The following is a 26,353-nucleotide window of genomic DNA, read 5'->3' on the forward strand; positions in this document are numbered from 1 at the left end:
TTCATACTTCATGAAGGGAAAACAGGGCAAAGTTGACTCTTGGCACTGCGTAACACCGTGTTAATGCACCTGGTGATCTCTGGCGCTTGTCCCTTGGGTGAGCATTTTATCTGTGACTTCATCAACTGAACTGAGGGGGAATCAGTTGGTTGTGGCCGTACTGACCAATCCCCCAGAGATGAGAGAGGGGAACTGGGGCTTACCCACTCCTCGGGTGCCTGAAATTTCATGGCTCCAAATTCAGCTGCCTTCCTCTGTATGTAAGCTGATGGAACAGAAGCCCCCCGAGGACAGGCCTGTGGTATTTTTCCTAGGGTTCTTAGGGCCTGGTACATAATAGATATTTATTCTAAGGTTTGCAGAGTACTTTACTTGCATTGTTGAATTTGCCCTGCCAGGGACTGATGCCTGACAGTCCAGAGGAGAGCTAGCTGTGAAGGAAGATGCCAGACCTCAGCGTTTCTGTGTTCAGAGGTGAGGCGTCTCACCTGGACTCGCTGGGTCTCTGCCTCTCCACAGCTCAACTCCCAACCACAGGGCTGATTCACTCTTAAATCTGTCTTGATTCTTTTCTCTGTTTCCCGGGCTCACTCTCCTCAGGGCTGCCTCTGAAGCCGCGCATGGGGATCCCGAGGCTCCCTGCAGGGTTCAAACGAGGTCTCTCCTGAGAAGGAAAGAAGTCCCAGAAGCCTAAAGCATTTCTAGTCCAAGACTAGGAATTTGAGCTTGTTCTCATGGACAAGTTTATACAGTTACTGCTAAAAAAACCCACTTTCTTCCTCCTACAGAGCATGGAGTTAATGGCAAAAAGGGAACCTGCTCCGAAGGGATATACACAGAGAGTGTCGCCTGACCAGGAGAATAATTATTCTGAGTTTTGATGTTTCTCCAGCCCTGATTATCGGGTGCATCCGCAGGCCTGAGAGCCTTTCCATAATAGCTTGACAGCCCCGCCCTTCTGTTCTGCTCCCAGACATAAGATGTAACACAAAAAAAATTCACGTGCTGTGGAATTGAACTAGAACGTATGTCTTTTTAGGTTAATGTTTTCCCCCCCAACACCCGTGTGAGTGTGTGTGTGTGTGTGTGTGTGTATGTGTATGGGTGTGTGTGCATGTGTGTATATGTGTGTCTCTGTATGTGTATGGGTGTGTGTGTGTGTGTGTGTGTGTGTGTGTGTGGGTATGTGTGTCTGTGTGTGGGGGGGTGAGTGTGGGTATGTGTGTGTGTGTGTGTGTGTGTTTCACTCATTGTCAGTTACCACACAACTTCCAAAAAGGATGGTGGCTCAGAGGGTGCCGACTTGATTGTGAACAAAGCTCTTTGTCTGGTCCTGGAGTGGTGAGAGTTTATTTACCAGAATGTCTAATAATAACCATAACAACAACAACATAATAACAATTTTAAAAGAGCAAATGGTTCAGGAAATCCTGTTTTGATGAAGACCCATTTTTCTCCCTGGGACAGGGCTGCCCAGCAGTCATGGGGAGCTGGGAACTCCAGTAGTCACGGCTGTGGTTGATGACCCATCACTTCCCATCTCCTGGTTGTCGTCCTGTGGGCTTTTCTCCCTTGCCTCTGGTCCTGTGTTTGAGTGCTGGGTTATGCAGCCTCATCTCTGCCTCTTCTCATGTGCCTTATCCGTAGTCAAGGAGAACATTTGCTCTCCAGAAATTGTCTAAGCTCTCTGCTGGCATTTCAGTTATTCACTGAATATCCAGACATCCAAGGATCCAATCAGAACAAATAATTCAAAGGAAAAAAATGTTTGTGAAGCTTTTCCTTTTTTGGCTTTCTTTAGAATACTTAAATTATTATTTTTTAAAATTATTTTTAGTTTATTAAATATTTTCCAGTTACATGTAAAAGAATTTTAAACAATTATTTTTTAAAAAATTGAGTTCCAAATGTTTTTCCTCCCTTTTGCCCCTTCCCTCTCCTTGAGAAGGCAAGCACTTTGATTTCAATTGCACATGTGAAATCATGCCAAACATATTTCCGTATTAGGCATGTTGCAAAAGAAAGTACAAACAAAATAAGTCAATATAAATAAAGAAATTTTCAAAAGTTTGCTTCAGTCTGCATTCAGAGTTTGTCAGTTCTCTCTGAAGGTGGATAACACATTTCATCTTGGGTCCTTTGGAATTATCTTGGATCATTGTCTTGATCAGAGTAACTAAGTCTTTCCCAGTTGATCATCCTTAACAACACTGCTGTTACTATGTACAATGTTTTCCTGTTTCTACTCACTTCATTCTGCATGAATTCATATAACTCTTTCAAAGTTTTTCTTTTAATACTTCTCTTGAGTCTTGTATTTGAAATTCAGATTTTCTATTCACCTCTGGTCTTTTCATCAGGAATACTTTAAAGTCCTCTATTTCATTGGATATCTATTTTTCCCCATGAAGGGTTATGTTCAGTTTTGCTGGGTAGGGTATTCTTGGTTGTAATTCCAGCTCTTTTACCTTTTAGAATATAATATTCCAAGCCCTCCTCTCTTTTAATGTGGTACAGGCTAAATCTTGTATGATCCTAAATGTGACTCCATGGCATTTGAATGGTTTCTTTCTTGCTTCTTGAAATATTTTCTTTTTGACCTGGAAATTCTGGAATTTAGCCATAATATTCCTGGGAGTTTTCATTTTGGGATCTCTTTCAGGTGGTGATCAGTAGACTCTTTCAATTTCTGTTTTACCCTCTGGTTCTGGTATATCAGGGCAGTTTACATTGATAATTTCTTGAAATAGGATATCCAGGTTCTTTCTTTGATCATGGCTTTCAGGTAATCTAGTAGTTCTTAAATTGTCTCTCCTCAATCGATTTTCCAGGTCACTTGTTTTTCTGATGAGATTAGTTCACATTTTGTTCTATTTTTCCCCATTCTTTTGACTTTGTTTTATTGGTTCTTGATATCTCATGGAATCATTAACTTCTACTTGCCCAATTCTGATTTTTAAGGATTTATTTTCTTCAGCGAACTTTTATACTTCTTTTTCCATTTGGCCAATTCTGTTTTTTTTTTTCTTAAGGTGTTACTTTCTTCAGTGTTTTTTGGTGCTCCTTTTACCAAGGTGTTAATTATCTTTTCCTAATGTTCTTCCTTTGCTTTCATTTCTTTACCTAGTTTTTTCTCTACCACTCTTACTTAATTTCAGAAACCTTATTTTTTTAGCTCTTCCAGGAATTCTTATAGGGCTCGCATCCAATTAACTTTTTTTTGAGGCTTTGCTTATTGCTGTTTTGACTCCATTGTCAGCTGAGTTTGTGTCTTGATCTTCCTTTTCAAGATAGTAGCTTTTTATGTTCAGGTTCTTTTTGTTGCTCTTGTGGTTTGCCCATTTTTCTCCACCCTATTTCTTGATTTTGAACTTTATGTTAATGTTGTGTTCCCTATGTGGGATTTAGAGGAGTGGGTTGGGACACTATTTCAAGCTTGAGGATTTTTTTTTTTTTTTGCACTACTGTTTTCAGAGCTAGTTCTGGGAGTTTGGAGGTTTTTAGTGCCTCCAAGCTGGTGTGATGTGGGGAGAAATGTGGCCGCTACTCTCTTGGTCTGTAGTCTGCTGTATTATTCTTTATGAAATTAAAATATGCAAGAAACTGGAGAACTATACTTGAGGCTGAAAAAAATGGAAAACCTCTTATAGGTGCTCCAGGGGTCCACAAGAGATTCTTAATGTGCTGCTTACTAGATTTCCATTTAAATTCATTTTCACTTTGTTACAATGCTGGATCAAAAAATAAATATTACTTAGGTTCCTGTCCCATATCTTGGTGAAAATATAGAGGCAGAAAAAGCAAATATCCATTATTTCCCAATGTAAAACAGATTCTCCTTCCCCTAGATCCTGCCAAGCTGTCCCCACTATGACCAACAAATCAATGTATGTTTGGATTTCAATTTTTATTTTCATTTTTGCTTTCATAGCTCGACTCTGTGTGTTTGTGGTCCCCAGCGAGTTAGCATTTGATGGCTTACTATTTCCCATAATTGACAAGCCCTCCAACCTCCCTCTGCAATGTATTTATATAAAATATAAACTTAGAGAGAAAATCACTTTTTGGCTTAATAAATATTTGTTTTATTTCAACTACATCTGCTCTGCAGAGCTTGTTTGGAGCCCATTAGTATGCAGTAGGAAATGCTTGTGTTTGTATTTTTCCTAGTGTTTAAATCCAGCTATCACTGGTGGCCTATTCTTTCAGTTAGAGTATATGACATTAATCAACCTGGAAATTGAATGCTCTCAGTTTGTGTTCACATCATAAAACATATATGGAGTTTCCATCCTCAGAGCACCCCTTAGCCACAACAGTGATTATAGTCATATTATCTCATTTGATCCCTACAATTACTCCAGAAGGTAGGCAGAACAAGTCTCTATTATTTCACTTCCGTGGATGGCAACAGTGAGACTCTGGCTCAGTCACACATGATAGTGACATCACTCCCTTTACTACATCTCCATAGACCTTTAGAACACTAGCAATAGACAGATACGTGTGTGTAGATGAACATATTTTCTAGATTATGTATAATATATGCATGTGTGTGTTGTGTATGCATATATACATAAATGTACACATGCATGTATGTATGTGTGTATACACACACACATCATAATATCTGTCTGTGTATCCCAGGATTATTTTAAGGAAAAAATGAAATAGTTGTAAACTGTTTTGTATACTTAAAATGCTTTCTCGATGTTAGCTACCATTATATATGTGACCTATGTTCTAGCTGTGACCCTGGCCAAGTCACCTAACCTCCCTAGGCTTCACTTTCCTCCTCTGTAAAATGGAAGGATTAGACCACATGACCTGAAAGGTCATTTCCAACTCTTCACCTGTGATCCTGTAATAAAATGAGCATTAAAAAAATAATTCCGCACTAAGAATCACACCACTTTAAGACCATCTACTAACATTAATTTACCTGTTTAACTGTTGGCATTCATCATGTGCATTTGCTGTCCAAAGACCAACGAGTTGAGACACTACTCACATTCTGTCTTAACGAAGAGAAAAGAAAAAAAAAACATAATGATGGGTCTAAATCAAATGAGGCATTTAAGAGGCACATTGCCTTGGATGAATGGTTCTCAGAGCTTTCAGGAAATAACCATAAACACAATTTCCATTCCTCGGGTAGACCTTGGCATGAAGGAGTTTCATTCAGTTTCTTTGTAAATGAAGTTTCCCTCCTTATTACCCCAAACAAAGACTAGGAGAACTGGCACCTGCCGCGTTTGTGTAACCCGCCTCATCGGATGTCCTGTAACTGAATGGAATCCAAGTCAGTGCTCCTCGAATGCCTCTCTGATCTTCCCTTGCCCCCATTGTCTCTTCTTCTTCATCCTCCACCTCCAGACCTTCCTACATCCTGCTGGCTGTCACGCAGAGCTGGCTGCCCTCTGGTGTCCTGCCTCAGGGTCCCTAAGAAGCTTTTCCTAATGAATCCAAGTTTGATGTCCCCTGACTCCTGACCTTCCCTAATTGTAATAGTTCTTCTTTGTGCAGTCTGAACTTGTATGTGCTGCTCTCTTATGCCAAGAAGCATTTATTAAGTGCCAACTGACTGTAAGGCATGGGGAACACCAAGACGACTTGAAGCCTGAGACCTTCCTCTCACAGAGGGTGCCCTCTATCAAGGGGGAAGTAAAAATGAATGACAGGAAAGAGAATATAAGAGCAAAGGAGAAGCCCAGACAGATTACAATGATGACTTGGCGAGCTCCTTGGCTTCATGGTTGAGGTGGCCCTTAAAGAGAGCAGCTGTTTCCAAGATGGAGGCAGGGGCAGTATGACTGGAGTGAGTGTATGATTCTTGTCATGGGAGATGGGATGAGTGATGGCCAGATGAGAATAGGGTGTATAGTCAATGGCCACTTAGCTGAAATGTGCCTGGAGTTAATGTAAAAGTTAGTCTCCTTGGCATAGGTAGAGCAAGACTACCGCCTCCTTGTTCTGGGATGCAGACCTCAGTTAATCCAGCCCAAATTCACATCTACTTTATTGGCTGGTGACTTTCTCTTCAGCCAAAAACTTGCCTGTTCTTGCCTTCTGTTGATGCAGATTAAGTTTCTAGGACACCACGACCCCCAGAAAATTTTTTCTGATCAATCATTGTCTCTCCATGTCCATCCTTCCCATCTTGGTGGGAATAATTATTAGCAGTTTTCTTGACTTCAGGACAAAATTTGTCCCCTTGCCAATTTCCTTCTAGTTCCCTCTAGTGCTCCTCTGGTAAACAAAACCAATGGAATCCCATTGCCTTGTAGATGTGTTCAGATACTTGGAGACTCCTGTGGCCCCTCTGTGAACTTTTCTAGGCTAAAAGTAAAGCATCAATAGGTTTCATCTGTTTAAGTCCCTTCAATGTATAGATGAGAAAACAGGCCAAGAAAGACTGAAGTAACTTGCTGAGGCCACTCACTTAAATCCAGGTCACAATAAGTAAGTGGTAAATAAGTGATATAGACAGTAAATGTTACGCTTTCTATTGGACTGTAAGCTTCGTGAGGGTAGGGACTGTTCCATTTTACATGTGGTATCTTGCCTAGCACATAGCACAGTGTTCTGTACCCGGCTAATGATTCTTTAAATGTTTGCTGAATGATTCATAAATGAGTGAGGGTGGGAGGGAGCAAAGGGCTCCATGGGAAGGTGAAAACACGGGGGTCAGAGTGGAAAAGGAGCGAGTCATGGAGAAGGGAGGGGCTTGGGCTCAACTTTGAAGGATGAACAGAAATGAAATGGATGCAAATGGTATTCTGAGAAGGTGAGCAGTCCGAGTATTGGGACAGAAGGGTCACAACAACTTTGCAAGATACTGGGAAACTAGGACTCAGAGGGAGCTAGTCATTTCCTGTAGCGGGATTCAGTAATTCTATTGGCAGGAGACAACATGTACACAGTTAAGTGAGCATAAGGGGATTTGCAGGAGAACAAAATGTTGAATAAAATGATAACTTCCTCCAGTTGATATCAGAACATCATTTGGACTTGATAAATATGTAATTCTTTTTTATTCCTGAACTTAAATACACAATAAGAAAAGAAAAAACAAACAAACATAAATATTGAAACTTTAATAGATAATAAGAAAAGAAAAAAAGCACATGTCATATGCACAGCAGAACATAGGAGAAGATTCAAAATATAGCAATAAATTTCCATTTCAAGAAAGCCTTCCTATTAAATACTACACGTTGTGCTGAAAGCTGTCCCTCTTCTCTTTGCTTCCTTGTAGGTTTTCTTTTGTTCTCTGTTGTATACTTTATACTTTGTTCTGAATGGGGAATTCTTAATGTTCACCAAAGAAAGAGTGAGACGGAATGTCTTGAATATGGAGGTCACATTGAACCAGTGGATGCTCACAATATTTACCAACGCCTCAGCTTCCTCTAAGCAAGACATATCAATCACAGAGATGTCAAGGAAAGTCTGAGGCCAGATTTGAACTCAGGTCTTCCTAATTCTAGGTCCAGCATCCTGAAATCCAAGCTGAACAGAAAGAGCACACTTAAAGCAACTAAGACCAGGCAATATCAGTCTGAGTATACATTTTTGGAACTGAAAAATTGGCCACAAGAGATTGGGAAAGTGTCCCAACCAAAATCTTGACAACATTATTATGAATTACAGAAGTTTTGTCCTCCTAAGGCATCTAAAGAAAGGCAAGTGACCATCTCTTTTTTCCACATCAGGAAGAAGATGGATACGTGTTTTTAGCACGCATTATAAAAAGATCAAAAGCCTGTAGATAAGTCATTGAAACAAGCAGATGTCATTTTACCTTCCCCTAGGAAAGGCTGGTATCAGGTCCTCTCCATTGGATTTGACAAACATCACCAAAGGTGGTCAAGCTCCAGGGGAAGCCTGTGGAACAGCTGAGGGTCAGGGATGGGATCAAAAAGAAGATGCCACATGCACGTGAACTCAGCCAGCACCAGGAAGACAGAGAAGCATAAAACAAATGCCCACGGTATACAGCGATTACTGCTCCCAGATATTACGGAAGGATTATCCTGAGGGAACCCAGACTTAGTGAACAATGTAAATTTTACAAGGAAATGGGAGAAACTGGGCAGCACCTCCCTCTTCACCCACTGGATACTTAGCAAGGCATGTCCTAGTGGCCAGAGTCATACAATGACTCTTTTTAATTTTTCTATTTTTAATGGACTAACAAATAATTGATTTCCGTACTACAAACACAGATCCCTGAATCACCCGGAAACCTCAACCAATTAGCTATTAGGATGGGGACCTCATCACAGGCCAAACTTGTTCATAATTGCCTACAAAAGTTTAGGGTTAACATTTAAATCATTGTCACCAAACCTAATCATCTTGGCCAACTTCATGCAATGAAAAGCTTTCAAAATGTACTGAGGAGATCAAAACCACAGGGAACAGGGTGAGGTGTGTGTCGTCCGTGATGGACCACCTCCGTTGGCCAGAGGCTGAAGACAGCCGGACTTTCTCCCATGTGATAGCCCATAGAACGTGACCCATACACAGATCCTGGCAGGAAAGCACCTTGTCCCTCAGCTCCTTCTGTCTGAGCCCCACTGAGAAGGAATGAGATCACGACCAGCGTCGTGATGGAAGGCCTGCTCTCACCGCAGGGCCCCATGGCCCTCTGGGGTCATGGATGCCTCCCCCGGCCACTCCCTCGAGGGAAGAGAGCAGACCGGCTTCGTTCCGGCTCCACATGGGTGCTTTCTGTTCTGCGTGGTCTGCCTTTGCAAGATACAACTCTCCAGAGTCCAGGAGTCATGATTTTATAATGAAAAATGACTGAAATGCAGTGATCGCAGTCAGCTCCTCCTCAACCTAATGAGAAACTGCTAGTCTTGTCATAACTGTCCGGAGGACCACAATACAACTAGAGGACACTTGATAACCATCAGTCAATGAACATTTAGTAAGTGCCCACTGTGTGCCAGGCACTCTGGAAGCCCTCTCCTGAGGTGAGGTTAGCCAGAGGAGAGAACCAGCTGGTGGTCCCATAAGACCAGGAACAGGCCTTCAGCCTGCAAGCTCTCTGGGGAGGGGGGACGGGGGATGGGGGACAAGGAAGAACGTCAGTTCAGACCCCACCCCCATTACTTTCTTTTCTTTAGGGGAGAAAGCACAGGCTTCTCCAGGGCAGGGACCACTGTATTTTTGTCTCTATTCAGAGTGCTTGGCACAGTGCTTGGCACCGAGTAAAGGCTTAATCGATGTTTGCTGAATTGAATTGAGGATTAAGTGGGAAATCCCTGCCGTGCACCAGCCTTTGATGGTGACTTTTCCTCTTACTGAGTCCCCTACAGCCCGTGTTCGGGCTGGGCAGGGGCCACTGAGAGAGCACAGATGTGCCTCGCTTCCAGCCGGATGGGCCTTTGAGATGGTCTCTAGGATCCCTCATTTTATGGGTGAGGAGACCCAGGGTCAAGAGAGAGAAATATGACTGACTGGAGGTTGTGGAAGAGGCAGAAATGGTCAGAGCCAGGATTCAAACCCAGATTTTCAGATTCTAAAGGTGTCAGTGTCTCCACAGCCCCACCCTTGACCTTCCATGATTTCTTGATTATTTCTACAAGCATCCTCAGCCCTGTAGAAATGTCCCATGGGGCTCCCTCTGTAGAATGCTATTGTCAGACCTCTCTGGGCCTCAGTTTTCTCATCTGTCCAATGAGCACAGCCTTTGAGGTTCTACATTTGTGTGTCCTGAGAAATGCAGGAGGGAGCCAGGGCATTTGATTGTGTCCATCCACCAAAGACTGTCTGAAAGAATGAAAAGCGAGTGTCATTTGTAAACCAAATCCTTATGGAAAACATTGAAAGAATCTTTCAGATCATTATCTTTCCTGCAGGTGGCTCATGGAACAATGAAAATGAGATGGGGAAGTGTAGAATGAGGACATTTTTCCTTAGATTCCTGATCTCCTTGGAGGCAAAGGCCCCTTCCTTCATTAGAACCTGGTGCCTCTCTGGCCCTGGATTTGCGGAGATGCTGTGTCCGGAGGATCAGTGATTCCATGGGTTGGGCATTTTCTCCATCAGCTCAGACCGCCTGCCTGCCGCCAGCCCCCTGTGAGGGGGGCCCGACTGGTTCATCTGTAGCATCCTGCCAGCCCTGCTTCAACTGCTCGGAATTTCAGGACATTGGGGGCACACAAGATTGGCATCTTAAGGGGTTATCCCGTAGAGGGGGCTGGGGCTAACGAATAAGACAGTCCCTGCTCTCAAGGAGCTGTTGTTTTAAAAAGTATTACTTGGTGAGTGTGATAAGGATAATTCGGAGACTTCTGTGGAACTAATAGCTCATTGCTAATGCAAGAGGTTTCCCCAAGGTCGTCTGAGAAGGCCCTCCGTTTGTGTCACACGTACCTCGTGTGTGTTTATATGCATATGTGTGTTGTCATGGTTATTTTCATGTTATCCTTCATTCACAGGTGAGCTCTTTCGTGGCAGGGCAGGTGATTTTTGCCTTTCTTTGTATCTCAAGTATTTAGCACAGCACCTACATAATAAATGCTTGTTGTTGGACATTATTATGGATGCTTCTTACAATTTTGTCAGTAGTTTCTATTATTGTAATGATTTCGTAGTGGAGGTCTATTCCATATTCCCTAATTCTTTCATCCAAATGTAATACATTAGACCCTATTAGAATGGAAGTGCGGGGGGGAGGGGTGGGGCAGAGCCAAGATGGCGGAGTAAAAGCAGTGACTTGCTTAAGGTCTCCCCCAAACCCCTCCAAATACCTATAAAAAATGGCTCTAAACAAATTCTAAAGCAGCAGAACCCACAAAAAGACAGAGTGAAACAAATTTCCAGCCCAAGACAGCCTGAATGGTTGATCAGAAAGGTATATCGCGCCAGGCTGGGAGAGGAGCACAGTTTGGCGTGGGCGCGCAGGCTGCAGCAACCCTAGAGCAGGCCTCAGAGGACTGAATCACAGACAGCTGTGGCGGTTTCCAGACTTCTCAACTCAGGAATGCCAAAGACAACGTGGAAGGTCAGTGAAAAAAGTCTGTGACTGCGGTGAGAGAAGGAGCTAGGTCTCAGCCGCAAGTCCCGAGCATGCACTCGGGGCCGTGGCTGTTTCTTGAGCTCCCGGCCCACAGACTGAGGCTGATCAGAAGGCGATTACAGGAAACTCTCTGCTGGTGCAGGATTCTCTTGCTTTGCCCGTGCTTGGATTTCAGTCACAGTTCTGGGTGGTGGACCTAGAGTGAGGAGGAGTGCTGGTGTGGTGGAACTTGTAGTGACTGTGGAGAGGAAACCCTCCTCATAGTTCAAGACAGAAAAGAATGCTCATAGACCAGAGCACAGGCCAGGAAAGGAGTAAATACCTCACCCTTGATCATACCAACTTGGAAGAACTGAAAACTTACAGGTCCCTAGAAGTATTTCTGAAAACAGCTGCACAAAACCCCTGAAGCTTGGAACAGTACGTTCTCCACACTGGAAACAGACTCCTACCTTAACAAAGAATTTGTAACTCAAGAAATTGGCCAGGATCATGAGCAAGCGGTGCAAAAAGAGTCAGATTATATTATCTTACTTTGATGACAAAGAAGATCAAAACATACAACCAGAAGAAGATAACTATGCCAAAGCTTCTACATCCAAAGCCTCCAAGAAAAATATGAATTGGTCCCAGGCCATAGAAGAGCTCAAAAATGATTTTGAGAAGCAAGTAAGAGAAGCAGAGGAAAAACTGAGAGTGATGCTAAAGGAGGCCCCAAAAAATACTGAAGAAAATAACACCTTAAAAAATAGCCTAACCCAAATGGCAAAAGAGGTCCAAAAAGCCAATCAGGAGAAGAATGCCCTTAAAAGTAAAATTAGCCAAATGGAAAAGGAAGTCCAATAGCTTACTGAAGAAAATACTTCCTTAAAAATTAGAATGGAGAAATTAGAAGAGAGGGACAATTCGAGAAATCAAATTACTATAACACTAATCAAAAGGAATGAAAAAATAGAAGAGAATGTGAAATATCTCACTGGAAAAACAACTGACCTGGAAAATAGATCCAAGAGAGAGAACTTAAAAATTATTGGACTATCTGAAAGCCGTGATCAAAAAAAGAGCCTAGACATCATCTTTCAAGAAATTACCAAGGAAAACTGCCCTGATATTTTAGAACTAGAGGGCAAAATAGAAATTGAAAGAATCCACCGATCACCTCCTGAAAGAGATCCCCAAAGGAAAACTCCTAGGAATGTTATAGCCAAATTCCAGAATTCCCAGGTGAAGAAGATATTGCAAGCAGCCAGAAGGAAACAATTCAAGTGTTGTGGAAACACAATCAGGATAACACAAGATTTAGCAGCTTCTACATTAAGGGTCCAGAGGGCATGGAGTATGATATTCCGGAGGGCAAAGGAATTAGGATTACAACCTAGAATCACCTACCCAGCAAAACCGAGTATAATCCTTCAGGGTAAAAAAATGGTCATTCAATGAAATAGGGGACTTTCAAGCATTCCTGTGGAAAAGACCAGAGCTGAATAGAAAATTTGACCTTCAAATACAGGACTCAAGTAAAACATGGAGGAGGTAAACAGGAAAGAGAAATCATAAGAGACTTATTGGTGTTGAGCTGTTTACATTCCTGCAGGGAAGGATGACATTTGTAACTCATAAGTCCTTTGTCAGTATTGGGGTAGTGGGAGGGAAAAAATTATATGTTTGTATAGATAGATAGATAGATAGATAGATAGATAGATAGATAGATAGAGGACACAGGTGAGTTGAAGATGAAGGAATATCTGGAAAATAGAGTTAAGGAGTGGGAGAGGATTATACTGGGAGAAGGAGAAAGGGAGAAGTGGAATGAGGTAAAATATCTCACATGAAACAGACAAGAAGGGGCTTTTACATTGGAGGGGAGATTGGGGAAGGTGAGAGGGAATGAGTGAATCTTATTCTCATGGGATTTGGCTTAAGGAGGGAATAGCATACACAATGGGGTATGGAAATCTGTCTTACTCTGCAGGAAGGTGGGGGGGAGGGGACAAGAGATTGGAGGTTGATAGAGGGGAAGGCAGATTGAGGGAGGGGATAATCAGAAGCAAACACTTCTGAGGAGGGACAGGGTCAAAACAGAGAATAGAATAAATGGGGGAGAGGATGGTATGAAGGGAAATATACTTAGTTTTTCACAACAGGACTGCTATGGAAGTGTTTTGCATGACTACACATCTGTATCGAGATGCTTGCCTTTTTTGGTGAGGGTGGGTGGAGAGGGAGTGAGGGAGAAAATTTGTAACCCAAAGTTTTAAAAACACTTGTTTAAAAAAAAATAAAGAATGGAAGTTCCCCAAGGGCAGGTTTTTGCATCCTGGCCCCTCAGAGGTGACTTATGCATTGTAGTCCCTTAAGAAATGTCTGTTGAATGAGATCGAATTGAATAGAGTCTCATCACTGGAGGCAACATGTTGTCAAGCATATTAGACTTTCGGACATAATTCCTACTTTGATTTTAAATTGGAGAATGTTAAGTAAGGCAATATTGAGCTTTAGATGATCAAAAGGAACTTTTCTCATATTTGTTTTGATTGACTTTTTTCTCATCCTGTTAAAATCCCCCTTGCGAAGAGTCATTCTGCACCTAACGAGCAATTTTTCTCAGCATTCTGCTGAGGGTGCAGTCCAAGCTCTGTAAAGGGCTGGGGGTGGGGGAGGGCTGGAGGGGGTGCAGGGGTGGGCAGTTTACTTCTCATTATATTCCCATGTTGTGCAATGCTGACATCTCCATCAGTAACAACCAAGAAAGGCCTTGTGGATGTGTGTTGTTTAGGTTCGTTATTGAAGGCTGAGACGTTCAGATTACTTCTTTGTACAGACTTGGATGATTTGACAAAGAAAAATGTCCTCTGAGAATGGCCGGGATTTTCAGTCCTACCGAGGAGTTTTGAAATCTTGAATGGACGAGGGGTTGGCTGGGTGATGGCACTTTGGCCGTTCTGGAAGTATCCGTGGTACAGCTGTTGCTGTTGTTTTCCAGCAAGTAACTCCATTTGACTGTGTGAGTTTTTATTTCACTGCTGCTTTGGAAAACAAATTCGTTGCCGTAATTTATAAATAACAGAGGAAAGGAGTGAGTGCTGTCTGATGATTTGAAGTCTGGGTTTCATGTTGTAATAAAATCTACAAGATTTCTAATGGATTTCCCCAACAATTTAAGTGTACATGAAATTGTCTAATTGTTTTCTCCCAAGTTGTCAGGGAAGACTCAGAATGGAGGAGGGCTTTAGGGTGAGAAGCGGTTTTTAGAGTGTCTGTGATTAGAGGCTTATTATGTATTGTTGCCATACTTTGATCATCATTCCAGTCTCAGAGCTGGGGCTTGGAAGCGGAGGCCAAACAAACGGTGTGTGGGTGCACGTGTGTACGTCATCATGTGTTCACGTACCCGTGCCGAGCCACCATAAGCGTGTACCTAGCTCAGTGGAAAGACAACAGACTTTTCTTACAGGGAAACCGAGGCAGGCATTTTTGATCTTTGTTGTCCTTTGCTGACAGATTTGGCTTCCACTTTCATATCATCATTCCTTGGAGAATTGTGACTCTCTTTACACCGGCATTCAGTTAAGCAATATTTCTTAAGTAATAACAATAATAATTATAATAATGATAGCTAACATTTCTATAGTGCTTGCTAGGTACCAGGGATTGTGCTAAGCACTTTACAATTATTATTTCATTGGGTCCTCACAACAGCCCCGTGAGATAGGTACTATTATTTTTATAGATGAGGAAACTGAGGCTAATAGGCTTACCCAGGGTCACATGGCTAGTAAGTGCCTGAGGCCAGGTTCGAACTCAGATCTTCCTAACCTCAGGTCTGGTGCTTTACCCACTGCACATCTCTGTGCCAGAAAGTGTGCGGTGCACTGGTTATCGAAAGACAAAAATGACCGAGTGCCTGTGCTTAAGGAGGGGTCACGTTCTCCCTTCTGGCCTCGGCTCAGGAGCTCCCTGCTGATCTCCAGTTTCTGGTGCCTTCACCCTTCTCAAATTTCCTCTTAATTTACTTGTGTGCCCCCTGGATTTCTACCCTGACCCCCAAAGAAGAGTGAAAGCTCCGTGGGGGCAGCGGGTGTATTGTTTTGTCTGTTTTTCTGCTGTGTAGCACAGAGCCCTGTATGGAGCAGCAGAATCTATTTTCCAAGGGAAGAAGAAAGGAAAAAAAAACTGGGAAGGAGAAAAGGAGGAGGGAGGAAGGAGGGAAGGAAGGAGGAAAAAACCCTTCCCTGATACACCTGGACAATGCTGCAGAGGTCTGAACTCTCACACCCTGCTCTGGTGCCTGCGGTCAGTGGCCTGGGCTGCCTGCCGCCCCGCTGGCTCCACCGATGCCCCCTGGGCTGAGACAGCAGGACACAAACAGGCACACACGTGGCTCGCCTTGTCCGAGTGATTCATTTTTTGATGTGAGAGCCTCCTGCAAAAACTCTTTCTTTGGCCAGTAATGAAAGGATTTGGGTTTAATTGTCTAAAGAGATGATTAAAGGAATATTTCCTCAGTTACAGCTCCCATTGGGAGTTCTGCCTGAACAAAGGGCAAAGCAAAGCCTGGGGTATTTCTGAGTGTTCTCTCTCGGCTAGTGTGTGCCTTGGAAAAGAGAGCCATGAGATAAACTCAGAAAACGCAAGAGAAAAATCAAAACAGCACATCTGCTTCGCACCAGAAGGAAATCTCCTATACGAGCGTGTGTGGCCCCTGGGGGTGGGGGTCTGGAGCCAGTGAAATGGCCTCGTGGTCTCATCTTTAAGTGATGGGCCCTTCTTTACCTGGGGTGAGCCCAAGGGCAGGAGACCTCAGTGAATGGGTCAGTGGCTTTCACAGGAATTCTAGGTCAGCCTGGATCCTGTGCTCCAGGCCTAAGTCTGAGCAGGTGGGGAAATGGAGCCAGGCAGAGGGCCCGGATTGACATTCTGTCTCTGTTGCATAAAGCTGTTCAGTCCATGTAAAGTTATCTTGGGGGGGGGGTGCCTCTTCTGCTGTGGGGGCTGGCCTGGCTCCACGTCCAATGCCTTACCAGGCAGCAGCATCACCAGCTCAAGACCTTCAAAGGAACTAGAGAGAAGAGCCTCCCTGGGTGCCCCGAAGGCTTTCTCCCAATCCTGGGCAGCTTATGAGTAACTCAGGCTGAAAATTCATCTCAAGCCCAGCTTCCAGAGAATCTCCATATTGCTCCCACCCACAGTCAGCCACAGCCCAAATCAAGACGACACTTAGGAAGAGGACCAGAGGATCCGAGCATCACTGTTAAAATATTTCCCTGTCAGCGAGCCAAGAATTTGGAAGTAAATGCCCTTTTGGATTGTGCTGGCTGGTGCTTCCTCCTGGGTCAGCGCTAACCCTGCCTCTCTAGGGTGTGCTGACCACATTAGTCTTGGGACATCCTTGCAAAGGACAGTTCTTCTGGGCTGATGGCAGCCTGTTGTGGGACTCCAGGCTCAGCCCAGGCCAGCTGGAGGCCGGAGGATGAGCCCAGGAGCAGTGGGGCCAGAGCAGGCCCCCTGCCTAAAAATCAGAATGGAGCCCACCTTCAACAACCGCACAGCACCAATAGCTGGCATTTCTATGGCACATTCCACTTTGCAAAGTGATTTACTGTTTTCTCCCTGGATCTTTAAAATGATGTCAGTAGTGGCTTCATGATGTGTCTGGAGGCAGCAGGCAGCATCTTTCCTGAGCCACCAGGTACTTGTGAAAGCTCCTTAATTTTTGTTGTTCTTCTTTCCAGGATAATCTACAACAGCTACACGAAAACGTCAGGCAGGGTGCCAGCATCATCACTTCCCTCCTCAAGGACCGCAACGCCGGGCTCACTGGGCAGCTGCTGATTGCGTGATATAGGCAGAGAAGATGGGCCACGCTCTTTCTGTCTCTCCCCGTCTCTCTCCCTCTGTCTGTGCCTCTCTTGTTTTCCCTCAGCAAATTGTAACGGTTTTCCCTTCCTTGTTTCTCTCATGATAAAATTACCTCCTAAAGCTTCCAATCAGCACCTATTTCCATGCAGTCCAGGCCTTGCTCTTGGCTTCTATGCAAGAACAATCCATTAAATTGGAGACTGTATAGCTGCTGGCCAGGTAGTTACTTTGGGGGCCTTTCCCAGGGGAAGGATCTTTCGAAAGATCTGGATAATGATCAGGTCCTGTCCAATTAAAAGAATGATTTAAGAAGAAGCAGTAACAAAATCTTTTGTCCCTGCACTCACACATTAGTCAAGCAGATGATTCTCTGAATGCCTTAGTGCTGATGGGGCTTTTGGACATGTTTCAGAATTCTGCTTTTTCCTTTCCAAATATTTCTTTCTTTCCATCCTAGATGAGGGTCTGAGATGATGCTGAGAGCCATGAGTGGTGCCATCTGGCTTCCTTCTGAACAGGAGGTGAGCACTTTAAAGGAGGAAGGAAGAGAAGGCCGTGCACCTGCTGGCCTCAACTGTCTAGGGCACCGTAGAATCCCCTTTCCTTTCTTCCCCGGAGCTGGCCCCGAGACTATTTCATTTGATATTTCCCTTTCACTGAACTATTGAAATGAATGAAGATAAAATAACCGCTTTCTAGGCACTGGCCAAATCTTGCCATCAAAAAATGAATAATAAAAATCTGTCCTGATGAATCCTGGTTTTCTGTCATTCTTGAACACAGGGAGTTAACATAGGGAATGATTTATAAGAAGAGAAGGCCTTCAGATTTTGAACGTCTTGAGAGGGGCTCATTTTGGTTATCAGTACTCTAAATAGGTCTGGAGTGGGGCAATAAGGGGCAGCTAGGTGGCGCAGTGGGTAGAGCTCTGAGCATGGAATCAGGAAGCCTCATCTTCCTGAGTTCAAATCTGGCCGCAGACACTCACTAGCTGTGTGACCCTGGGCCACTGGCTTAACCCTGTTTGCCTCAGTTCCCTCATCTGTCAAATGAGCTGGAGAAGGAAATGGCAAACCGCTCCGGGATCTCTTCCAAGAAAATCCCAAATGCTGTCCAGAATAGTTGGACACCACTGAGCAGCAACACTGGGGCCCCACTGGAACTTCTGAAGTTTCGAGGTCACGCAGAGCTTTCTTTTCTTCACAGTCCTGGTCTGTCATGTCAGAGCCGTTTGGATTGTACCCTGAGAAGAGCTACGCTTTTGGTGTCAGAGCCGAAATGGGCTCGGGTTCAGCAGGGGCCGAGGGGTCCACAGCTTTGCCCTATCTCTAACCATTAACTGGACTGTGCTGTTCTGGATAGGAGGTCCTTGTCCATAGCCGGGGAAACGGCCTGCAGTAGCAGGAGCTGCGGACTCATGCCTTCTCCAGACAGAGCCAGACGCTCTCAGGCTCTCGCGGCCAAACCGAACCCCCGGGTTCTTCTGGGAAAGGCAGGTGGGTTGGTCTATCCCATCCCCGGAGGACACAAGACACAGTGGCTGCTGTGTTTCAGGGGCTGTCATCGCTACTTTGCTTGGAGACTTGCTGCTTCCTTACCTGTCTGACGTCTTTCCTTTTCTTCTCCCTTGACACGCATTGCCCTTGGTGCAGTAGGCAGAGGACTGGCTCTGAAATCAGAGGGCCCGGGTTCAAATCCCGTCTCTGATGCTTAACATCTGTGTGATCTTTGGCATTTAACATCTCTGAGCTTCATTTTTCTCTTCTATAAAATAAGGAGATTGGGCTGGATGACCTTTGCTGGAGCCTTGCCGGCTGTAGCTCCAGGACCCCGTGATAAGACAATGTTCACTTCATGTCTTCGTGGAGCCTCTTTCAAAGTGGGACCTCTTTACCAGAGAGGCAAGGCTATTTCCTCAAAGTCGTGCTGTCATTGGCCGTCTTCTGACAATAAAGAATGAACAGCAACAGGGATTAGCAAATCAAACCTGATGTTTAAAACAATATAGTGGAGGGAGCACATTGACTGCTGTAAAATAAAGTCATGCCAAAAATATGTATGTAACTGTATATGTCAAGAAAAACAAAACCTTTTATTTTACTTGTTACCAGTTAACAAGCTTCGGGTTCATTGGTCCTGGCTGTCTAGAACCCTTGACTCCAGGCCTGGAAGACTCTTTGGGGCTCATCCAGACTTTCCCCCTCCCTTGACTTGCCAAGGAGACACTGAGGCTCAGGACAGGAGGTGACTTGACCAGAGCTTACTGCTCACTCCCATTTGGAACTAGAATGAAGTTCCACCATTTCTGCTTTGTTCACACGTCTCCATCTAGATGGACAGAGAGGTCACTAAGACTTTCCAGTGGCCGGCCGGTTCAAATCGCTTTCTTAAAAGAGAAAATAGTTGAGAATGAAAATTTAAATTTTGTTCAAAATTCTCTCTGGCTGTCTTTTTTGCTGGCATTTTTTTTTAATGGTGCTCTGATGGCCTTTTTCATTATAATTTTTGCTTATGTGCTCTTGTAAGAGTTCAATTTTAGGTATAAAAAACAAAATGAATGAATTGGAATTAGTGAATGAAAATCTCTGGCTATGACAGGAGAGGCTAAGGCCACATCCCCTGAGCAAACATCCCTTAGGAATAGGTGGTCAATGAAAGACTAAATGTCTGGCCTCTAAATGTAATGGCGGTTTTCTCAAGCATCTACTGTCACGACAAATATTTCAATAAATGTTTTAGATTGTGTTTACATGCTCACATGTGCAGTCTTTTCTTCAGTTTGGGTCAACAAATACGAGTCGGATCCCTCCTAAGTGTAAGGCACTGTGCCGGGCGCTTGGCCTGGAATGACAACATCAAAACCAAGGGGCGAATAGAGTTCCATTGAGAGGACACAAGGATGCAGCCAAGTACAACAGGACAATGGAAGAGCCTTAAAGGCGGGGATTTTATTTGTGTCCTTCTGTCCTCAACACCTGGACCAGCCCTTAGCACATAGAGGGTGCTGAATGAGTGTTTGTATGAATGAATGAGGATGGTACAGGGATGGTGAGGGGGGGTGGGGGGAGAAAAGCTGAGAAGCCGGAAGGAAAGGGAACAGAAAAGGCTTCCTGCAAGAGGTGGCTTCTGACCTGGGCCTTCAAGGAAGACAGGAATCCTGAGAGGCCGAGATAAGGCGTGAATGCATTCCAGACTCAGGGCTGGGGCTGGGGCTGGGGTAGTTTACTCAAATGCAGACAGGGAGGGGAGAAATGGAGGGTCAAGTTTATGGAATAGTGAGTGGGCCGATACGGACGGGATGGAGAATGTGTAGAGGGAGTAGCATGGAATGAAGGGGTAGAGGTGGATAGGAGTCACACTGGGGGGACGGTGCGAAATTCCAGACTAAGGGGATTGTCTTTAGCTTACCGGCCATAGGCAATCGCTAGAGGACTCTGAGCAGGGGACCTCACCATGTTAGACCTGTGCTTGGGAGAGCTTATTTCTGCAGTTATGTGAGTGATGAATGTGGATGATGAGGGCAGAGCCTGGAGGTGAGGGGATCAACGACGAGGCCCTTCTAGCGTGATGGTAAAAGGCAGTGAAGGCCTGATTTAGGGAGGGAGCCACGGTCATGGGATGAGAGGGACCGGGGTGGATGGAAGGGGTTGTTCTCGTGATAGAATCGCAAAACTTGGCATCTGAATGAGGGAGATGGAGAGGGAAGACTGAGAGATGATGCCAATGGTACAGAACTGGGTGATTGGAAGGATGGTACTCCTCTCTACAGAATACAGAGGTTGGGAGTGTGGCAAGAGATGACGAATTGGTGAGTCTGAGATGCTGCTGATGGTGAACTTTCACGGAGTTATTTACCAGGCAGGTGATGATCCCAGGGCCAAAGGGCGAGAGCTGGAAGGTACCTTAGAAACCATCAGGGGAAGCAAGACTTTCTCTGGATCCCCAGTGCCTTCAACGGCGCCTCGAACACAGTGAACATTTATCGTTGTTCACTCGTCTCAGTCAGGTCTGACTCTTCCTGACCTTATTTGGGATTTTCTTGGCAAAGATAAGGGAGTGGTTTGCCATTTCCTTCTCCAGCAAGCATTTAATAAATGCTTATTGATGTGATGTGACTTGCCTTTTCAGCTGACTGACAGCCTAGATAGATCAATCTTAGAGTCACTGGCTTGAAGTTAGTGATTTGATGATAATGATAGCCATCAGATAGATAGTTGTCAGATAGATAGCTGTCAGATAGATAGCTGCCAGATAGATAGATAGATAGATAGATAGATAGATAGATAGTGCTTTTTAAGGTTTGCCTCACACTCCATGTTTGTTTTCTCATTCGAAGGTAATTGAGGCCACTGGAGCTGATGAAGTCACCAAGAGAAAAGAGTGCAGTGTGAGAAATGAAGATGTCCTAGGACAAAACGCTGGGGAATTCTTGAGTTTAGGAGGCAGGAGAAAGATGATGACCTGACAAAGGAGAATAAACAAAAGTGGTCGGATGGGTAGGAAAAACCGCAGCCATCACTTAATAAGTGTTCCCTTTCCCCCGCCCTCTCATGTCTTGGCATAGGCAACAGTGGTATTAAGAGGATAAATTGGGATTAGAAAGCCTTTGTTTTAAGAGTAAAGTTGGGGTCGTGAAAGGAGCTTTCGAGTTTCCCAAAGGCAATCATGCCCGGGTCATTGTTCGTATGAATTGTCTATAACAAATATACATAATGATTATACGATGGACAAGCGTTATAGGGTGTCCATCCAAATTCATGTTCTAATCCAGACAGTAAATAGACTGGGTGGATGGTCAGGCTAGCTGCCTTTCAGGAGGCTCTACAGTATTCCTGGGCTTGATGCAGTCAGTCAAAGGTCATCGGCAACCAGGAGCCTGGGCAGGACCTCACCATCCCCAGGGAACCCCTCTTCTGCACTGCATCTTTCCCATGGCAGTGGTAAGGGTGCACCTCCCTGTGCTGTGACTGCCTGGTGTTTATGATTGGAGAGTTGTACAGCATGGCTAGGTCTGTTATTAGACCTTTTAAAGAACAAGAATGATTTTGTTGTATTGATAGCAGATGTCTTTTGATCTGTTGCCTCCAGTGCTTTTTTTCAGAATCCAGCACTAGGTACGGGGAATAATATATTTTCTACATCTTTCAATCAGTTGTGGAGCAGCACTTTGGAAATCCTGTTGGTTCCCCACTAATGCCTTCATTCATCATGACTTGAGGGTGTGGTATGGGGGATCTCATAAAGACTTTGCATAGATGGAAGAGTAAGCAGATGGTTTAGTAATTCTAGGTCATAGAATCACAGATTTTGACCTTAAAGACCTTAAATGTTTTCTGTCATTTTTTTTTTCATCATTGATAAGGTCTTGCCTTTATCTGATACCTTGAATACTGGTCCTTCAACATGGAACTCCTCCCTCTCTATTTGATCCAGTCCTTCTGCTTTTCCCATCTTTGTTTTTTGGTACCGTTTCCACATCCCCTGTAGGCATACCTGGGACTACGATGTTAAAGTCCAAGCAGATGATTCCACTTTGCTTGTTGGACAAAAGCAGTTTTATTTATGATTTTTACAAGGCTTTTATTGTTTTTCTGTTTGTTGTCCGTTCACCCCATTCCCTACTCCCGTGATCATTTTCTTTTGTTTATGGTCTCTGTAGCCCACTCCTCCTTTCCACCGTTTTCGTCCTTAGGTGCTCTTGGGATGACTTTGCTCCATTGGATCAAAATGCTGCAGTCAATGTCAATGCCATTTTTGATGTCCATGAAACCCATGAATCTAATGTTTCTAGATCTCTTTCAAGTTTTCAAAGCCCCTTCCTTTGACCCTCACTACAACTCTGAGATGAGTATTAGGTAGCCCAATGAATAGAGAGCTAAAACTGGAGTCAGGCAGACTGGAATTAAAATCCAGTCTCAAGCACTTACTAATTGTGTGACTGCATGAGTCCGGTAACCACTGCCTACTTCAGTTTCCCCATCTGTGAAATGGGTTGTTCTGAGGATAAAATGAAATGCTTTTAAAGTTCTTTGTGAAGTTTAAAGCACCATCTAAATTCTAGCTGTTATTATTATCACTTAGTAAGCTGATTATTTTTGTTATCATTATTACTTTCATTTTACAGATTAAAGAAAAGGCTAAGAGACGGTAAACACAATGGCTGGCACATAGGAGGTGCTTAATAAATTCTTATTGTCTGTTAAGTGACTTGCCTAATTCTTCACAGTTGTGGAGTAATTCTACAAGACTTAAGTCCAGGTGGCCCTCACCCTTAAGGCGGTCACTCTCTCCACTCGGTTACATTGCAGCTCTTAGTTTAATGTAGGTCAACCTCGCTTTTTAGGGGAAAGATACCCCAAAGCATTTATGCTATTGGCCTAAGCTCATGCAACCAGTTCATGGCAGAGCTCAGGCCAGAAGTCAGGTGATTGCAATGGGCTCTTCTGAGCTCTACAGCCATGAAAGGACAAGAAGCCATCTTGTGGCGACCCTCCCTAACTGTTCGAAGCACAACTTTACCCAGCTTACATCTTTATCAGGTATGAAGGGAGATGGAAAGCAGCAGGTGGCCACCAACTCTTTCAGAAGGAAAGGAAGAATCAGAGGATAGCATAGAAGGAGGGGACATGCCTTCTCCCTGGTCATTGGCATGTGGGAAACAATGACCTGAATGCTGGCTTGGAGTCAGGACACCCTCCTGGGCTGGAATCCCACTTCCGATGCTTATCAGCCCCATGACCCTGAGCAGGTAACCTAACCACAATATTCCTCAGTTTCCTCATCTGTGAAATAGGCGTGTTTGGACTTCCTACCTGAACTGATGGGGTTTCTGTGAAGAAAGCTCTGTGTGAACCTTATGCTAGTATAGAAATTAGAAGTATTACCATGATCATCTATGCCCCCCTAATTAATAAGGAAATGGATGCTAGGGGCTGACGCTTGAGTGGCAGCCAGTTATGTGAAGCTGGGCTGTCCCTGCTCATCTAAGAGCAACCAGGTTTTCTCCTTCCTATCCCAAACACTGGAATCCTTTAAAAAAGTGTCTACAGCTGAAATGTATTATGTAAATTAATTCTCCACTCAGGGAGGATGCTACCAAATGATCTGAACAGTTGTTGAAACATCTGGATTCATTTTGCAGCATAGACGTAGTTGGCTTGTCTATTGCATCCCCTCCCTCCCCTTAGCTTAATTTGAACTGATACTTGGGGTGTCCATGGGAGTTGGGTCCATAGCAACCCTCCCATCTTACAAAAGCAAGACAGTATACAGAGATCAAGTACCCACATCAGGAAGCACACAAGGAGATATATGAAGTCTACGCTAGAGCTTAGAATTACAATTTTCAAAACAGCATATTCTAAAGCTAACTATTTTTTTTAAAGTATAGGATCTTAGATTTAGACCCAGAAAGGGACCTTAGAGGTATCTAATCCAAACTTCTTATTTTACAGCTAGGGAAACTGAGATCTGAAGAGGTTTGTTGACTTGGCCAAGGTCACATGAATGACAAATGACAAAGAAAGAGTTTGAACACTTATCCTTTGACTTGGCCACCAGAGCTCTTTACACTGTCTTGCAGTAGTGCGTGCGTGCGTACGTGTGTGTGAGAGAGAGAGAGAGAGAGAAAGAGAGAGATTGTAAAATGGCCCCATTTTACAATCTGATTTTTCTACAATGTTTGGTTTTGTCTCCTAGGCACTTTTTAGAATGAGACTGTACTGTGTTGTGGACAAAGACTGGTGGAATCTTGAAGACCTGGGTTCAACTCCTGCTTGGCTTTCCCAAAGGTTAGTACAGTCTCTTTCACATGGCAAGTACTTAACAAATGTTTGATGACTGACTATGTGATCCTAGGAGGGTCACGTAAGTTCTCTATGCCTCAGTTTCCTCTCTTATCCGATGAAAGGATTGGACTTAATGACCTCTCATCAGTTCTGGATCTATGAGTCTCTGGTGTATTCTAAGGACTTATGACCTCTGGCACGAAGGAAGTACTATTTCATGAGGGGAAGTGGTCTTTTTTTCATGGTTAAAGAGTGAGCACAGGGTCTGGAGCTAGGCAACCAGTCGGCAAAGCCCCCACAGCCATGGGAAAACAGACGTGCTAAGGAACTGACAGTGGAGATGTGAGCTGGTCCTGCCTGTCTGGAAAAAAAATTGGAATCACATATGCCCAGAAAGGTACCAAAATGTGCATGCCCTTTGACCCAGTGACGCTACTACTAGGTCTCTATTAAAGAGATCAAAACAAGAACAAAAGATCACGAGGGATTAAAAAAAAATAGCCGCTAAGGAGGTGCCCATCCCATGGGGCAAAGGCTGGATAAAGACACGTGAATGTAATGACTTATTATCGTGTTATATAAGAAATGATGAAGCGGGCGGTTTCAGAGAAAACTGGGAAAAGCTCTACGGACTGATGCAGACTGAGGTGATCTACACTAGCAGAACAGTTATACAGTAACAAGAAGACTGAAATAACAATAATTTGGAAAGACCTAAGAAGTCCAGTCAATGCAATCAATGACCAACTACCATTCCAGCAGACTGAAGATGATGCACGCTCCCCACCTTGTGATGGAACGGTGATGGGTACAAGATTCAGAAAGAGATAAACATTTTTGGACGTGGCCAATGTGGACATATGTTTTTCTTGATCATGCATATTTATTATAAGGTTGTTTTTGTTTTTTTGTTTTTTAATGGAGGTGGGTAATGGGGGAGAGAGAAAATAAATGCTATTTTAGAAAGGGAAAAAACGAGAGAAAATCCCTGACCCACAGTTCTAACCCCATCTCTGCCCAAGTAGCCCAGTGGTTAATGATTCTCCTGGGTGGGCCTCCGTGTTTGACCTTTTACTTTCATACCTTTCCCCCTTTGTATTTCAGACAGAAAAGCTTTTACTGCAGGGAAGAAAAGGTCGTATTTTGCATCGATAGCCAAAATTTAATCTGAATCCTTCTTGTTTCTCCTTTTGTTTTCTTTTCTCCCATTCTACAAAAGTCCAGCTGAGCCCAGGGGCATGAAACCTTCAACAAGATGAGAGTTCCTTGTGCAGAGACAGGCATGGAGATGTTCTGTGAAGGCTGATTCTGGAAGCATTCCTGCGCTGCCTCGGGGCAGCAATAATTGGATTATTTGGAGGAGGTTTGGTGAAGCCTAAGCCGGGGGACTGAGCTCAGCGCCTGGCCCTGAGCCTTGGCAGATCGATCAGCTCTGCGTTCTTGGTGTACCTCTGTACAAAAAATTGCCTTGTTAATGTCCCCCCTTGTTTAAAGCACGATTCCTTTCTTTTTGTGGATTAGCAGGGGCAGGAAATAAATGCCCAAATTACTGTGTTGCTCAAACATCTTCCGTTGTTCGATGGAATTTTTTCCATGCTGCGTTGTGTGTATTTTTAAAAAGATGCTGTTATTCTGTGGCTCTCCCCAGCCAGGAAGTCATTCCTTTGAATCC

The 26,353-nt window shown here is 44.0% G+C and overlaps 1 protein-coding gene across 5 annotated transcripts in view; it reads left to right on the plus strand.

The window, feature by feature from the left end:
• CRPPA (CDP-L-ribitol pyrophosphorylase A) overlaps positions 1-26,121 on the plus strand; it is a 270,311-nt gene extending 244,190 nt beyond the window's left edge. Inside the window, exons 10-11 of one of the 5 annotated variants that reach the window (XM_027872573.1) lie at positions 24,593-24,684; positions 25,901-26,113. In XM_027872573.1, coding sequence (XP_027728374.1) covers positions 24,593-24,684; positions 25,901-25,940 — 132 coding nt within the window. In that variant the 3' untranslated portion in view covers positions 25,941-26,113. Of the gene's footprint in view, positions 1-16,767; positions 17,649-24,592; positions 24,685-25,900 lie in introns of those variants that run through there. The other 4 variants (XM_027872572.1, XM_027872571.1, XM_027872570.1 and 1 more) reach the window with 4 other exon arrangements.
• Positions 26,122-26,353: the final 232 nt, after the last annotated feature.

This window comes from Vombatus ursinus, unplaced genomic scaffold (assembly GCF_900497805.2).
Source record: "Vombatus ursinus unplaced genomic scaffold, bare-nosed wombat genome assembly UNPS02014799.1, whole genome shotgun sequence".
Lineage (NCBI taxonomy): Eukaryota > Metazoa > Chordata > Mammalia > Diprotodontia > Vombatidae > Vombatus > Vombatus ursinus.